At 35.0% G+C, this 15,364-nt stretch overlaps 1 protein-coding gene across 1 annotated transcript; it reads left to right on the forward strand.

The window, feature by feature from the left end:
- On the forward strand, positions 1-12,930 carry LOC135691784 (transmembrane protein 184B). The gene is made up of 8 exons (XM_065209755.1): positions 1-148; positions 4,761-4,882; positions 5,575-5,737; positions 7,950-8,040; positions 8,430-8,505; positions 9,252-9,343; positions 9,852-10,021; positions 11,170-12,930. Exons 2-8 carry the CDS (start codon positions 4,784-4,786, stop codon positions 11,622-11,624), a joined length of 1,146 nt encoding a protein of 381 aa, XP_065065827.1. The 5' UTR covers positions 1-148; positions 4,761-4,783; the 3' UTR covers positions 11,625-12,930.
- Positions 12,931-15,364: the final 2,434 nt, after the last annotated feature.

The following is a 15,364-nucleotide window of genomic DNA, read 5'->3' on the forward strand; positions in this document are numbered from 1 at the left end:
GATTTCGATACACTAACTGCTACGAAGGAGGTGGCATCATAATAGGCAGATGTGAAGGTGAGCTGCTAGCAATGAAAATACTTGATTTCTTTCGTAATGCCATGGTAAAATAAGGAAAATTTCAAGTTAAACATTTACTGATGCAAAGGTAACGTATACTTTCGAATATTGTTTTGCATTTTTTTAATTCAGCGCTGCCATTAATGCTCCTACCGCCACTGCGACACAAGACAAGTCCAAAATAGGCCTTAATTCCCAATTTTTGTTTGTTATTTCGCCTGGATTTGATAGCGATTTTTTCAAAAGGTCACTACCCAAGAAGTTGCACAGGTGTCAGTTGGTATGTCTAATTCGAGTTTTAATAAAATCCTGCAATGGAAAACAGTGGTGTCTCATTTAAAAAAGTGTAACGACAAGGAAATTTTTGGTCATTAATTTCGTTGTGTCAGGACGGGTTCCGTATCTGGATAGTTGTATTTAAACTGTTCGTTACGAAAATGATAGATGCAGAAAGTTTCTGTAAAGGCTATTTAGAGTTTCAGTTTCTTCATTCGTTAAACATGTCAACATCATCATCAAATGCACAACTGTATTTTCTAAACCAATGATTCATTGAATGAATAAGTTTCTTGGTGGAATTCCGCTACCAGTTATGATTTACATTTAATCTTTAAAACCGCTTTTTATTTTATATTTTCCTTTTTTTCTCAATTTGGAATCACTTCAAATATCTTTATGATATAAAAAAAGGGGACTCTAGCACAAATTTAGTTTCAATCAACAATCAATTAGCAAATGTAGAATCTGGCTATTTCGACGGACCTTTATTGAGTCCCCTAAGCCACCCAATCAATGAGCCCCTATTAGCCATGCTGCATATTACAGCATTGGCTTATCCAGTATTGATTTCTAGGGGACTTGAATGGTGCACAGTAAGGCAGCAGCCACCCCTGCGAAAACCCAACCATGGTTCATGGCCCAACCATAGTTTGCAATGGTCATACCATGGTTGAGCCGTGATCCTGACAAGTGCTGACCATGGTTAGTGACCATGGTTGAGCAATGAAAGAAGATTTTGCCTGTAATGATTTTATTTTGTTGGTTCTTGGAAAATATGAATCCTCAACTGTCTAAAAAGTTATCCTCAATAGAAATATAAGAAAAAGTAACAGTTTTCTGTATTTTTTATCATTTTCCATGTAACCATGTCTGACCATGTCAAGACCATGGTCCATGTCTCAAGACACAACTCAGTCAATAGGGGGGGTTTATGTGCTTGGTTTCTGATACCTTCAAATTGAAAGATTATATTTTCCTTGTCTCACTATTAATTTCCTTCATTTATTCTGAATGGCAAGAGTTTTACATAAACATGGTCTAACCATTGCTAAACCATGGTCCATTTATCAACTGATATTCATAAAATGGCAAAGAACTTCTAAATTAAACAGCTTGATATCCACTAGTTTTGTTTCATGGACACATTTCCTTGTTTTTAAGCCATAGATAAATTATTTTCTTTGAATTTGTGATGTTTTATGAAAATTTGGCCTGACCATTGCTGACCCATTGCTGAACCATGGTCCATTTTTTAATTGACATTTCTTAAAGTGGCAAAGAATTTTTAAATTGAATAGTTTGATTTCTACTTTATTTGTTTTGTGGACATATTTCCTTGTTTTTAAGCCATAGAAAAATCATTTTCTTTGAATTTGAGATGTTTTATGAAAATTTGGCCTGACCATTGCTGACCCATCGCTGAACCATAGTCCATTTATTAATTGACATTTCTTAAAATGGCAAAGAATTTTTAGATTAAATAGTTTGATTTCTACTATATTTGTTTTCTGGGCATATTTCCTTGTTTTTAAGCCATATAAAAATTATTTTTTTTATATTTGAAATGTATTATGAAAATTTGGCCTGACCATTGCTGACCCATTGCTAACCATGGTCAATTTATTAATTGACATTTCTTAAAATGGCAAAGAATTTTTAAATTAAATTCAAAAGCAAGATCAAGCCCCCTGCCCCCTTCAAAGTCAAGAAAATTTCTAACAAGAAAGATGGGCTCCACCCCCTATGTCCCTACAAGAAATCTCCACTGTTTAAAATCCTGGTATTTTCTTCCTTTCCTACTAAGAAATTTTTGCCTATAAGTAATTTTTTGCATGGTTATATGTTTCATTATTAAGCAGGCACCAGGGAGCTTTGAGACGGTGGGGGTTTTAAAGAAGTGGGAGCTAAAACCTTTTAAAAAGGGGCTTTCCTGGTAGTTTATTACTTAATATTTGATATTTTTAGCAGCCCCCCTGCCCCCCTGCTACGCGGTGCCTGTTAAGTTGGGTATTCCAAGATTAGCTTTGTTTTGTAGACATATTTCCTTGCATTCAAATAAGAAAACATTTATTTCCTTTGGATTTAAATTTTCTTATGCATGCAATCATTGTTTGACCATCGCTAAACCATGGCTCAACCAACAAGCAACTGCCATTTTTGAGCGCGCTTTTTCAAACACAAGATGGCCGTTTGGATTGCAGTTACTCGCAGCTAGGGACTGCATACCTCCCAAGATAAATTACGCAGCGCCGGAATTGCAGTTCGATCATCTATCAGTGCGTTCACCTTTGCGATTCATGTACGCAGCAAAAACAAGATAATTTGTTAAAAGGTTTGTGCAGTTGGGAAGTTTGTTGATTATGTTGAAAGCTTCATCCCAATAAAAAGATATATACGGATAGATCGCGTTTACACGGTGCCGTACAACTTTTGATAAGGAAAGACTTCCCGTTCATTACGAGTACGGATAAACCAGACTTTTCGCAACTAGAGGCTTCTGTTTAAACTCTCCTCGCTCCAGAGTTTATTTAAAGAATTTTAAAAATTAAGAAAATTGGACTTTATGGGCGTTGTCTTTCTAAATTTCTAACGACCACGCCCCTTCTACTATCAGGGTATACACCAATTTAACTTAAACTTTTTTTGATAAAATTCTTTAAATGTTTTTGTACAAAATCTTTTATTCCAGATTCGCATTAAGAGCAAAAATTTTAGTCTACTTGAAAATTTTCATAATGTTTTTGGTCACGACATTGATTTTATTATGACATTAGAAAACTTTCATTAGGAATTTGACCGTGATTGATAGCTAAGGGGGTAAAGTTTCACCTGGAACGATTATTGTTGTGAAACCCCTTACAAGTTCATACTTCAATTCTCTGTAAAAATTGGAACACAAGCAGAAACAATATGAAAGATTGTATCCGGAAGTGACTTGCGAGCTTTATGCACTTCAATGCACGATTATGATGCCCTGGAAGCAAGCCTGGCTTCAGGAAATTTTTTTGGGAGGGTGCGAGTGTTTATCTACCGAATACATTTTGGCATTATTACACTCCGTTAATGCGACTGGTGCATTGTGCTTCGCAGTTTCAGAGATGGGGCCACAAAACTGAGCCTGGGGGGTTAAGAATAAAGTTCAGTGACATAGTAGGACCCGCCATGGTTGGGTCCGACGCGAAAGAAATTTTTTGAAATTAAACCTTCTAGGATGGCTAGAAATGCATCTCCCAGACTAAACTTGTCTCTGGTTTTGCCAAATATCTTGGGATTAATCTTCTTCTGTGATGTTCCTGAAAATTCTCTTCTGGATCAACGGAAAAACTGAACTCCAGAACTTTTTAATATCTTTGAATGTTTTTAAAAATTCCATGAAGTACAATTTTCTACAAAAAAGTTTATCTACCCGTCAAAATCCCAATTTTACTGACTAAAATCCCAATTTTACCGACTAAAACACAAATGCCTATTCTTGTGTTACACCCCCCCCCCACACACCCCCATGGAACCGGCCCTGCCTGGAAGCCCCATTCTACAGATTGTTAGAGGCTAGTATTTGCATACAGTCTCATGAAAACAAGTTCAAGAACTGCATGTTAAGCCTGAACTTTGCCAAACTTTACGCACACTTTTCATCCTGTGACTACGCTCATGGGGGGCCACTACGCTCTGGGGGACAAAACAACATATTTTAGGCCATGCCATTTTTAGCACCAAAACGCCATTTTGCCAGCAAGAAAAGCCAATTTCATTGGAAGGGAACTTCCAAGACCAACTTTTGGCTATGTAAAGGTAGTTTGAAAATCATAGGATTACATCACTAAAAGTAAGTTGCCAAAATATTACCCCTCCCCCAACATTTCCTCATTGAATTTGTACAAAATTGATCCTGCTGAGAACTGGAAGGGGGGGTGGGGGTTAACTCATGGGCCATGAGGTCCTTGAAACAAACCACGTAAGGCCCAGTCAATATGAAGTATCATTACTGAAATGAACTCAGCCACTTGCTCTCTGTGTGTTCATTTTGCTTTTAAAATGATTTTTGATGAAATGATAACTTTTTTGTACATTTTTATTGAAAATAAATAGAAATTCACTGATTACCCTGTGCAATCCCCTGTCTGCCTTCCCTGCATGAAGGCCTGTCTCGTGAGACAAGTTGAAATTATTGAAATTAGAGTTATTGAATCATACAGAATATCCTTGCTTTTTATGAAACATTTTCACTTTCTCAAGGGTAATTTGTTTCTATTTTGATTTCAAGAAAATTTATCATAGATAACTCATCCTGCTGAGAATAGATCCAAAGTTCTTTTGTGTAATTACTTGGTTTGTTTGAAGTGTGGTTTCCACTCTCTGTGTTTCTTCAAGTTGGTTGTTTTAAAAATCTATAGAAAATTTACATATTGTTTCTCTTTCAGAAAACCCATAACGTAAAGAAACAATGAATAGCACATCAGAAAAACTTTTATTTGCTACAATTGGTGCAAAAGCGCTTTCAGGCTTCTGTGCATTTTTGGCATTATTTATTACAAGTCACCAGGTATGATATTAGCAAGGAGCAGATGTTTTCAAGTATATATAAAGTATTTTTCTGTCATTTGTAGAATCTCAGTAGATTTCTGGGTGTTATTTGCTGTCAGGAATTATGTAGAAACCACAAGTAACAATCCAATATAATGTAACACTTTGGTTGAGCAGAATAGGAATGTGCTAAGTTGCAACTCTGCTTTTCAACTTGGTAAGCATTGTATTGGTACAGCTCTGTCTATAAAGCACCAAGCATCCTTTGAACTGTAAAATAGTGTTTCAGTTAAAATCTAAGATGATTTATGATTTTGAAAACAAAAATGTTAAATTGAATTTAACTTATAATAGTTTGCCTGTTAAATCCCCATTTAACAGCAAAGTATCAGTTAAAATTATTTAGTTTTTATTTTTGAATCATAAATCATCTTGCATTTATATCAGATCATTCCTCATTATTTTTTGGTATCCCTACCTTCTGTTTATTGCTTTTGCTATCAGTACAAGACATCAAGGATGTGGCAGATACCCTATCTAGTGTCTCTGTTATCTTTTTTCTGAAGTTTTTGCTAATGAAAGATTTTGCTAATGAAAGACACAGGCAAACTTTGATGATCAATTATTTATTCAATTTTGACACTATAAAAGAACATTCACCTTAATAAGTGATTAGTTATGAGGTTTAATGTTGAGCAAATTCTTTTGCAGATATACACACATCTCAGATACTACACCAACTCAGATCAGCAAAGATATATCGTCAGAATACTGTTTATTGTCCCAATATATGCATTTGATTCATGGCTAAGTTTAGTCTTCTTTCAAGAGAATTACTACATCTATTTTAACAGTATCAGAGATTGTTATGAAGGTATGTTTTCCTGCCAACTGGCTTTGTCATGGAGTATTCCTTTTTTATTTATGAACCATCTTGACTTGCTCAGTACCCCTGCAATGGAACTGTCACATTGTTAAAATCCCTTTCAAGCATGCCTCTGCTTTACAACCAAACATCCAACAAAGAACCAGGCCCCATATATTTGATCAACTAAATAATATAACTGAAATTAATAATATAAATAAGATTAATTTAGTTCTGAAGACTATATTTTCCAATTTAATAGATAAACTATATGCTGTAAATCCTCAAATAACACCCGATCAGGAAAACTATTAAAAAAGTGCCCCCTCGAATAAGCACCCACCAACCCCACTTTAAGAAATAGGCACTTGTACAAATATTGGCCAAATGAGTTTCTGAGATGTAAGTTACTGGAAAGGTGATGGCAGTTAGCTGAAACAGTAGTACAGGTTCCGCAATAGACTGCCTTATTAGATGTCAGATAATGTTTTATATTGGGCCTGCTGTTGTGTAAGAAAAAAACAAAAGGATGTGTTAAGCAGATACTGAAAACTAATTAGTTAAAAAAAATGACAGTGATTGGAAAATAAACGAGCCAAAGATGATTTCACAATTGATTCATATGATAAAGTATGTTTAAGTCAACAATAATATCAGCCTAATATTTTATTATATAGACTGGAAATCTGCATCAGGGTATGAAAACAAAATTTATTTCCTGTGACCAGACAAAACCATGCATAAATTTACTGCAAGAATTGGAAGATAAACAAAGAAAGGGTTTAGTGATATTTCACCAGTTTTATGTAAACAAAGGTTTTGAGTTAACATTAAAAGATTTAAGCGGCTTTGCTACCACTTCAAATCATTTTCTGTTTTGGTGACTGAAAATTATTCTTTCTTAGTGAATGCCTTTATTGATCTGGAATAGGGGCTTAGCTAAAATATTAAATTCCTAACTGATAATAATTTACAAATCAGAATATTAAAATTTGCTAGAATGCAGGTGGAACAGCACAAATAGAGATCAAATTGATGTATCTATTATCTTTAGGTGATGGGGGAAGGCATCAAAGTTAACAACTTTAAAAATGAGCTTAAAAAGATCAATCATATGATATCCTTTTATCCATTGACATTTTGAGCAAAACTATGTGATGAAGATGTAGGTCAGAACCCTGAAAAACAAAACAATTGCAAAAATCATGTAAAAAAATTATTTTTATTAAAATAACACTGTGATATGCAATATACAGTATAGGCCTTAGCCCCATTTACATCACAAGAATTTGTAAGAGTTTTCAAGAATTCTGCAAATTATGACAAAGATTCTTAAGCCAGATGGAAAACTTAAAATTTTTATCAAACAAGAATTTTCAAAACATTCTTAAGGGTTCTTAGGAAAGAAAACCATATGAATCTGTGCAAGGCATCCACATGAGATAGATTGCTTTTGTCTTGATGTTTACTTTTGGTAAGCATGAAACTAAATACATCGGTGCTTCTTGCAAAAGGGTATTTTTTAAAATAAATTCCTGCAGAACTTTATTCATGAAAAATTCCCTGTGACTGCTCGATCCTATGGTCAGGTGGATTTTCTTTCCCTGATCTGCATCATCATATTTCTCTAATTCTTATTTTGTTTGATAATTAAATACTGGATTGTTTTTTTACAGTAAATTACTGTTTTCCAGCTGAGGTAAAATAGCATCTAGATAGCTGCTTGCAAATAAGCCATTTATTCAAAATGAGAATGTTATTTTCGCTTTCAATTGGTTAAATACAGACACAGTAAAAATCTGCTTGTACAAGAAACTCATATTTTTGTAAAGTTTCTTTTAAAAGTTTGATAAGGGTTTTAAATTTGATAACGGTTGTAAGTTAGTATATTTCTGGTGTTTTATTAGTTTGTTAGTCTTTTACTAAATAACCATTTATAAGAAACTGGACAAAAAATAACCACTTATAAGTATCTTTCCGATCAATTTTTTCAAATTTCTTAAAGAGCTCTACCTGTTCCAAGATTAGGTAAGCAAATGCATAACAGTCAACCAAAACCTTGGAACTGCTTTGCAGCGCAGTTCTTGGTGAAATTGCTTAAAGAGACTGTCAAGTCTTTTAGACTCATGTGTACTTCTTTCCACAAATACATATAAGATGGATTCAAAAATTTTGTGGCTGGCTGTATATTCTTATTTAATATTAAAATGATTTTTTTCAGCCTTGGTAATATATAACTTCCTTTGCCTTTTGTACGAATACCTGGGTGGAGAGATGGCAATTTTATCTGAAATCAGGGGACAAGCAATCAAGTAAGTTCTTTTCCATGCTTAATTGCTTGAAATTATTTTTGCTTTATCATATTAATTTAGTCTCTAACTTATATGTTTTATTTCAATTTTTTTGGAAGCTGCACATTTAGATGTCAAATGAAATATCATTTTACTCGTTGAAATTTTTGCTCAAGTCTAACTTTAATTTCTACTTGATATTCATTTGTGGATCTTATTTCTCTTGTTACTATAATGCAGTTTTTTAACCATTTAAAAGCCTCAAGTTCCTTTTTATAGTGTTTTGTACTCAGCATGTCCGGAAAACTCAGCGTGTCTGGACCAAAGTTGTAGTCTATAAGGAAATTGTAGTCTATTAGGTTCAAGGTTAATTATTGTTTTGATAGTAAAGCCTTGTTAATCTTCTTCAGATCTAGCTGGATTTCCTGCACTTGCTGTCTCTCAGGAATGCAAATCGACGTCAGTTTTTTAAGATTTTGCAAACAGGTATGAATGCCAAACCGAATGTAATATCCTTATTGAATATTTTGCAACTGGCTCAGTTTTCCTAATACAAGCTAAAGATCACATTTATTATGAGATCATCCAAGTGAAGTGTGGAATTAACTAACTGGAGCAAAAGTGCACATGTTTGATGCTATTAGGACAGTAGTACATTCGGTGATTTCATAGGATTTAGGTCAGGTTGTCGAACAGAGGGCAAATAATGAAGATCAAATCCAGTATCAGTGCCAGTATATTTGGGGGGGGGGTGGGGAAATAGGGGAAAGAAGAGGTATGAAAGAGAAGAGAGGAATGGATCAGTTGTCATTTATTCTATTTGAATGCTGAAGGGTAACCTCCTTGAATGGAATCAAAATGAAACCGAAAAGAAGTAGAGTGTAGGAAGAACAAAGGGGTCTGCTTGCGAGTCTGAAAGTGAAATATTGATGGTATGGAGAGCTTTCATAAACTGAAATGCCATTTAAGGTGTCACTGTTTGAAAGTAGCTGTGGTACTAAGGTATTACAATTGGAAAACAATCGAAGCTATTTGCACTCTGCTTGTTGCTTGAACTTTTTACAACGACACTGAACAATTAATTTTTTTATCACTTTCTTGATTTTTGTATCTAAAAAATTCTGAGTTTGCAAAATTTGAAAATCTGTTGGATAAGTTTTCTTTCCCAATTATTTTTTATTAGAATCCAATGAAATTTTTAAGAATCTCTTATGTTCCAAATTGAATTTCAGGCAACACTGCAATTTTGTTTTACAAAGCCCATAATGGCAATCATTATCCTGGTACTACAGCCTCTTGGATATTACTCAGAAGGAAATTTTGGGTGAGTAGCTTCACATTTTTAATGCCTACAGCTTTGTACCGCGGCCAGCACTCTGCAATCAGGTAGCTTAAGCATTACAGACTCCAGTAGCATACTTTCATATGGCAAGGTAGTTACACTTCATTCCATAATTCAATCTATGATTGCCCAATCAGGTTGATGGCAGTCCAAGTACAATACAATGGATAACTAGTAAATCTAAATGAATTTGGATAAGAAGGTATCGATTGAAACGAACATGATTTGAGCTAAAGTAAATCAAGGTAATAGAAGCTGCTAATGGAGAATTAGTATGCAAGTTGTATAAAAGCCTGAACCCCCGGGTACCCTGATGCAACATACAACTTAGTTTATTCAATGTATTCATTTTTTTCATCCCTAAAATAATTCGCGCTTTACTCGATTGCCGGGCGGCTCTGTATTATTTTCTAGTGACCTAATATCGACAGATTTCAGTGAGTTATGCTCTCTTGTTATAATCTTTATAACTTTTGCTGTTTTGTTGCAGGGCTAACCGAGGATACCTGTACATCACAGTAATTTATAATATTTCCTACTCGGTGGCATTGTATGGACTGTTCTTATTCTACTCTGCTACAAAGCAGCTCCTTAGCCCATACTATCCTGTTCTCAAGTTTCTAACAGTCAAGTTCGTCGTGTTCCTCTCCTTTTGGCAAGGTATGCGATTTTACATTCAAATACCCTAAAATTGGCAGTTTCATATCTTCTAAAGTACAAGGAGGGCCATCACAAAACTTTGTAGTAAATTTTTGTGAATTTAGTAGTTGTTAACAATACAAAAGATCTTTTGATTGTAGGCTGGCCTTTTCCTAGCAAGGTCATAAGGTACTTAGGTAAACAGTGGTAGATAATTTTCCTGAACTTTTTATGAACAGTATGAGAATTTTTAGCACCTGTATGGTTAAAACAGTGGCATTTTTTAAATCTGCAGCCCTTTTTTGCCCTAATTACCAAATTGTACCCACATTGAAGATATTTTGAATTATGACCTTGTTGTAGGAAAAGGCCACTTTCATATCTTATTAGTTGTGCCAAATTTCAGCTGGTTTGGTGAGGTTTGGTGCAGATTCTAACCTTTTTCTGGTGTTTTGACATCCAATGACCTATCTCGCTTAACCCGCATTGCCTCAAATGTAATTAAATTCCTTTGTAAGCCGCACCATTGCATCATCATTACCATCCACGAAGACGTATACCTCTGCCTCAGCTTTTAAGCAATATGACGTTTCTTTTGCAAATGGAAATCCCATTTGCCCCTGGTATTCAGACTATGGTCTAGCAAGCACTTTGAAAAGACTGTTTTTCTAAACTAAGACTTGTATAAGTTTTCTTGGGTTGATTTCTTTGTGGTTTCCATTTTGCTGTTTTTTCAATTGCTGTTTTACTCTTTGTTGTCCTGTCTTTGAGTCTCACCTCATTGTTTTACTCCTTTACTCCCCTTCAGTCTTTCTTACCTTGCTTTGACGTCTCCCTCCATTTCTTCTTTCTTTGCTTTCATCGCTTCCTTCCTCTTTCTTATTGTTTCTTCTTTTACATTTTTCTTCCGTTTCTTTTCGTTTTGAATAACTGGTTTCAATTCAGTTGTGAAACAACTCTTTCTCAGCCTGCCCGATAAATACTTAAAGAAGTAACAAACAATTGTATAAAATGTTATTGTTGAAATGAAGTCTTATCACTCACGGTATATCACTCACGTAACTCATCAACCATCAGTCATCAATAAAAATCGTTGCAAATTCCTTAAAAGGTTCAATTTTTTTCTCTGCTCTTTTTCTATGAAATTTATTGCTTCGTTTCTAATGTAGGGGTTGCTTTGGCCGTCCTCGAGAAAACTGGTGCCATAAAGACATACCATAAAATACCCGCTGGGTCCATTGCAGCAGCTTATCAGAACTTCATTATTTGTTTTGAAATGCTGATTGCTGCAGTCTTATTACGATTCGCCTTCCCATCTTCAGTTTATCGACATCAACGAATTCTCGAATCAAAGGGTCAAGGCATTGCGCTTCGAAGTATTTCCAAAAACTTTCGCCAGACTGTAAACCCAAATGACATTGTTCAAGATGCGATTCACAATTTTTCGCCTGCGTATCAAAAGTACGCAAATGCACTTCCAACGAAAGAGAATGAAGTTTCTTCTGGCACTGAAGAGCAACAAGGCACGAGTTATCAAGTCACCATTCGTAGCACAAAGCCTAAGGCCAAGGATGCTGGGGCCAGTGAAACGACAATGCTGCTCGATTCGGACGACGAATTATGATCCCATTGCTAACTAGCTGTATATATACTTTATAATGGTCTTGCCCAAATAGTGCTCGGTATCTGCAGCATTTGGGTATGGAACCTGAGTGATATTGGTGATGGGGATGCCTAAGTCCATGGGGATTCCTTGGCATGATTTGAGGGGAGGTTGATGGAGTGGTGCCTCGTCATCCATAAGGTCACTTTCAGTGGTGCCTCGTCATCGATGCAGCGCTTCACCACCAAGATTTGTAAAAATTTCATAGCACTTTCAACATGTAAAAAGGATTTCAGCAACTCTTAGAGGGTTTTATGGCCTTTATGGCACTGCATTTGATGAGTTATTTATACAAAATTACACGTTTAAATTATGCAGTTTAAATTATGCAGTTTAAATTATTGTTATGCATTCATTTGCATTGTCGTGTCAAAGAACGATGATAATTTTGTTAAATCCAAAGGTGTAGCCAGTTATTTTCAAAGACAGAAATCGTTTCCCCTATCGCTTGGATGTTGAATTTATACATCATTTTTCTCTCAGATTTTAGAATCAGCAGTCAAGGTATTAGACTGATTTAAAGTTCACATTTTCAACATTTTTAAAGTTTTTAGGGAATAATATTCTAAGATTGATCTTGCATTTCAGCATCTGATGCCAAACTCGGCTATCTGAAGAGCTAGACGTAAGCAGTCTTCTTCCTGCAAAACGCTTTGTACATAGGAATCTTTGTTGCAAAGTCGTTTGGTACATTTCATACACAATATTTCGCTCTTTTTTCGAGGTTTTGTCGCCTTGCGTATCTGGCTATGTGCCATTTCTTTCTGATTTGCACTGAAATTTCAGAGTACCGGCCAGCAAAGATGCCTGAAACGAACAGCAAATGTCATTTGTCAAATATATTTAAAAGGACCCAGCTTTCTCTTTATTATCGTGACTTAAAATGTGGGATCCTGTACTTGCCGACAGCATAAGGTATAGGTCATCGTTGATTTTCGCTAAGCTAAGGATATAACTGTCAGTGGTGTACAAAAAATTCATTAGTGGTAAAAAAATGTTTATTAACTGAGGGGGGTGGTGCTACCTTGATCAGATGAAGGAGCCTAACTTGATCAGATATAACCTAACTCTGGTAAGGTCTTTGGTTGCATACGCATTTTGCAAATACTCAGTAACAGATGTTGTCATATATGTATATATTGCTTGGTTTTAGTTTTTTTATATGTTAAGACCTCTCCATGTTTTTTTCGTATTTTCTTTGTTGATTAAATCTGATTTTGTCTTAGCTTTAGAATTTGTTTGCATTCATGTTCGTTTCTCTTTTTATTTTCCTCTCTTGGTTTGCCTAAAAGGCCACTCACCTGATTTTTAACATAACAATACGGCAGTTTCACGGCTTCTTACTGGCATTTTGAACTGATGTAGTTAACATTGTAAACAAGATTTGTACATCGTTTCTTAAATTTCTACTTTATTCTGAATCGAAAGCCTGATTTTAACTAATAAACCAACTCGATGGTTCGATAGGTAAAGAAAAGATTTATCGCATAACGGTGTAATAAATGTATTTTAAAACAGAGGTAGGCAGCCTTTTAGGAGAGTTCGATGAACCTTTTCTTCGCGGGCCAAAAACGTTCCCTTTGTTGGCCGGAGTTTGCTCACACCTATAATAACTTAAATAGGAGACTTAACCAGTTCTGGCAAAAAATTAGGCAGCACGGAACAGATAGTTTGAAAAATCAAATTTAACATTATATGCCTGATAAAACATCATCAAAAGGTTCATCGTCAAAAATACCTATCATAGCCTGTTTTTACTTTTTTAAAGCGGACTTTGAAATCTTGCGAAATTCGACTAACAGAGAACATTTGTGCGTGCAGTGCCAATTTTAATTCCTTTTGAAGCCCTGCCTCGTACCCATCAGGACTTAAACCCTTTTCTTCTTGAAAGTAAGATCCTGAAAAAATTGAGACCATAATTACTTCAATATTGTAGATATTGCTACAAGCATTCGATCAAGAACCTTTATTATCCTACATTTCCATTTTCTAGGGGTTATAGCTTATAGGTTATAGTTTCTGGCTTGCAAGTGGTGTTGTCATTGTCCCTAAAATTTAACTATAATGGCTCAAAACATCCTCCAACGAATTTTGGACCAGAATTCTTAGCTTTTTAGGTAATATCTCGAGGATTTTTTTGACCAATTTGTCAACGTTCTTGTGACAGACCATGTCATTTCATTTAAACAATAACGTTTGAGATACATTTTTGCAAGATAATCTGCCATCTTAAAAGGGCTGTTACTAGTGCAAAAAACTGATGACATACTTTTTGTGCATTCTTCTTCGAAATTCAACTGAAATTGAACAAAAACAAAGAACACAATTTTGGTATTTTAATCATATGCAATAAATTTATCAGTTATTCCAACCAACTTTGCCAATTTCGTAAGGCTAAATTCCCACTATATGCTCACAACAGATGGAATAATTTGTTTGCAATTTTCTTTCAGATTGAGCCCACTTATTTTGAAAAAGTGTCCTAGTATAGTCTAAATCGATTGGCATAATTTGAACCAAATTTGATTCAAAAGTATTTCAAATTATCGTTTCAAGCCCATCAATTTACTTTGATATTTGAAAATTTTTTAAAACTTGTGACTTACTAATTGCCAATATTTGAATATACATCTCGGGAAATTCCTGTTGCATTGAAAGCTTTTGAAATAATTTCATTTTGTTTTCTATAGTTTGGAACTAAAATATTTTGAAAGATTTTCTCACGACCCTGGCTTAAAATGATGCAATCAGTTTAGATTTTTACATGAAAAATGATTCAAATAATCCTTCAAACAAATTAGGAAGACGCTGAATTTAATTTCAGACCACCATATCAAACCAAGATCTATAAAAATTCTTTTCAACGAAGATTGCTTCACAATGGCATAGCATCACTTTTAGCTCAATGTTGATTAGGTTCTTTTTCATAGTTTCCTTTCAAATTAAGTAAAATTGCCCTTTTGCCAAGCTCTTCGAAAATCTCTGTTAAAAATAGCCTAGTTTTCGAAAATCTATTTAATCAAAACTACTTTCTTTTCCTCAGTGGCGGACTGGCAACCATTTGACCCACCGGGAAAAGCAGCCAAAAGGGCGCCAATAGGTGCTGAAGTCTCAAAACTTTAGGGCTTGTAAAACGGGCTCGGAAAAACTTTGCTTTAGCCGAGAATCAGTTTGTTGCAAGCATTGTCACAGGAAAGGAAACGGGGGATCGGGGGATGTCCCCCGGAAAATTTTTTGAAATCACCCTATTTAGAATGTCGGAACATGCCTCATGTTGAAAATCAAAGGTATTCACAATTGGCATTGGCATGAAGAAGATTCTCAGTCAAATTGACTTTATTTGAAACGTCTACACGGCTGACAAAATTTGTAGAACAAAATGATTTATTGCCCTCAATTTTAGGTATCAAATGATGATTTTTCAGCTAGCGAGACACTATCTTCAGAGATTTTACAAAGAAAACAATTTCTCTGGCCTGAGAGACGAGATTTTTTTTCGATTAAAATCGATCTCGAAATCTTTAGAAATTTGACGAAATACATTGACTTCATTCTCATAAATTTTCGAAAGTTTTGCAGCATATCTTTAAAAAAGTAAAGGGGTGCCTCAGCACCTGCTAGCCTAATGACTGTGTTGCTCCTGCCTCTACGCTAGAGTTACAAATCATATACAAAAGATATGATGCCAGTGTATCAGCGTG

This window comes from Rhopilema esculentum, chromosome 13, assembly GCF_057945365.1.
Source record: "Rhopilema esculentum isolate cy_ngs chromosome 13, ASM5794536v1, whole genome shotgun sequence".
Taxonomy (NCBI): domain Eukaryota; kingdom Metazoa; phylum Cnidaria; class Scyphozoa; order Rhizostomeae; family Rhizostomatidae; genus Rhopilema; species Rhopilema esculentum.

Coding starts and splice junctions, on each gene's coding strand:
- LOC135691784 (XM_065209755.1), top strand. CDS start 4,784: ATGAATAGCACATCAGAAAAACTTTTATTTGCTACAATTGGTGCAAAA. Junction 9,344..9,851: donor TACTCAGAAGGAAATTTTGG/GTGAGTAGCTTC, acceptor GTTTTGTTGCAG/GGCTAACCGAGGATACCTGT. Junction 10,022..11,169: donor GTTCCTCTCCTTTTGGCAAG/GTATGCGATTTT, acceptor TTTCTAATGTAG/GGGTTGCTTTGGCCGTCCTC.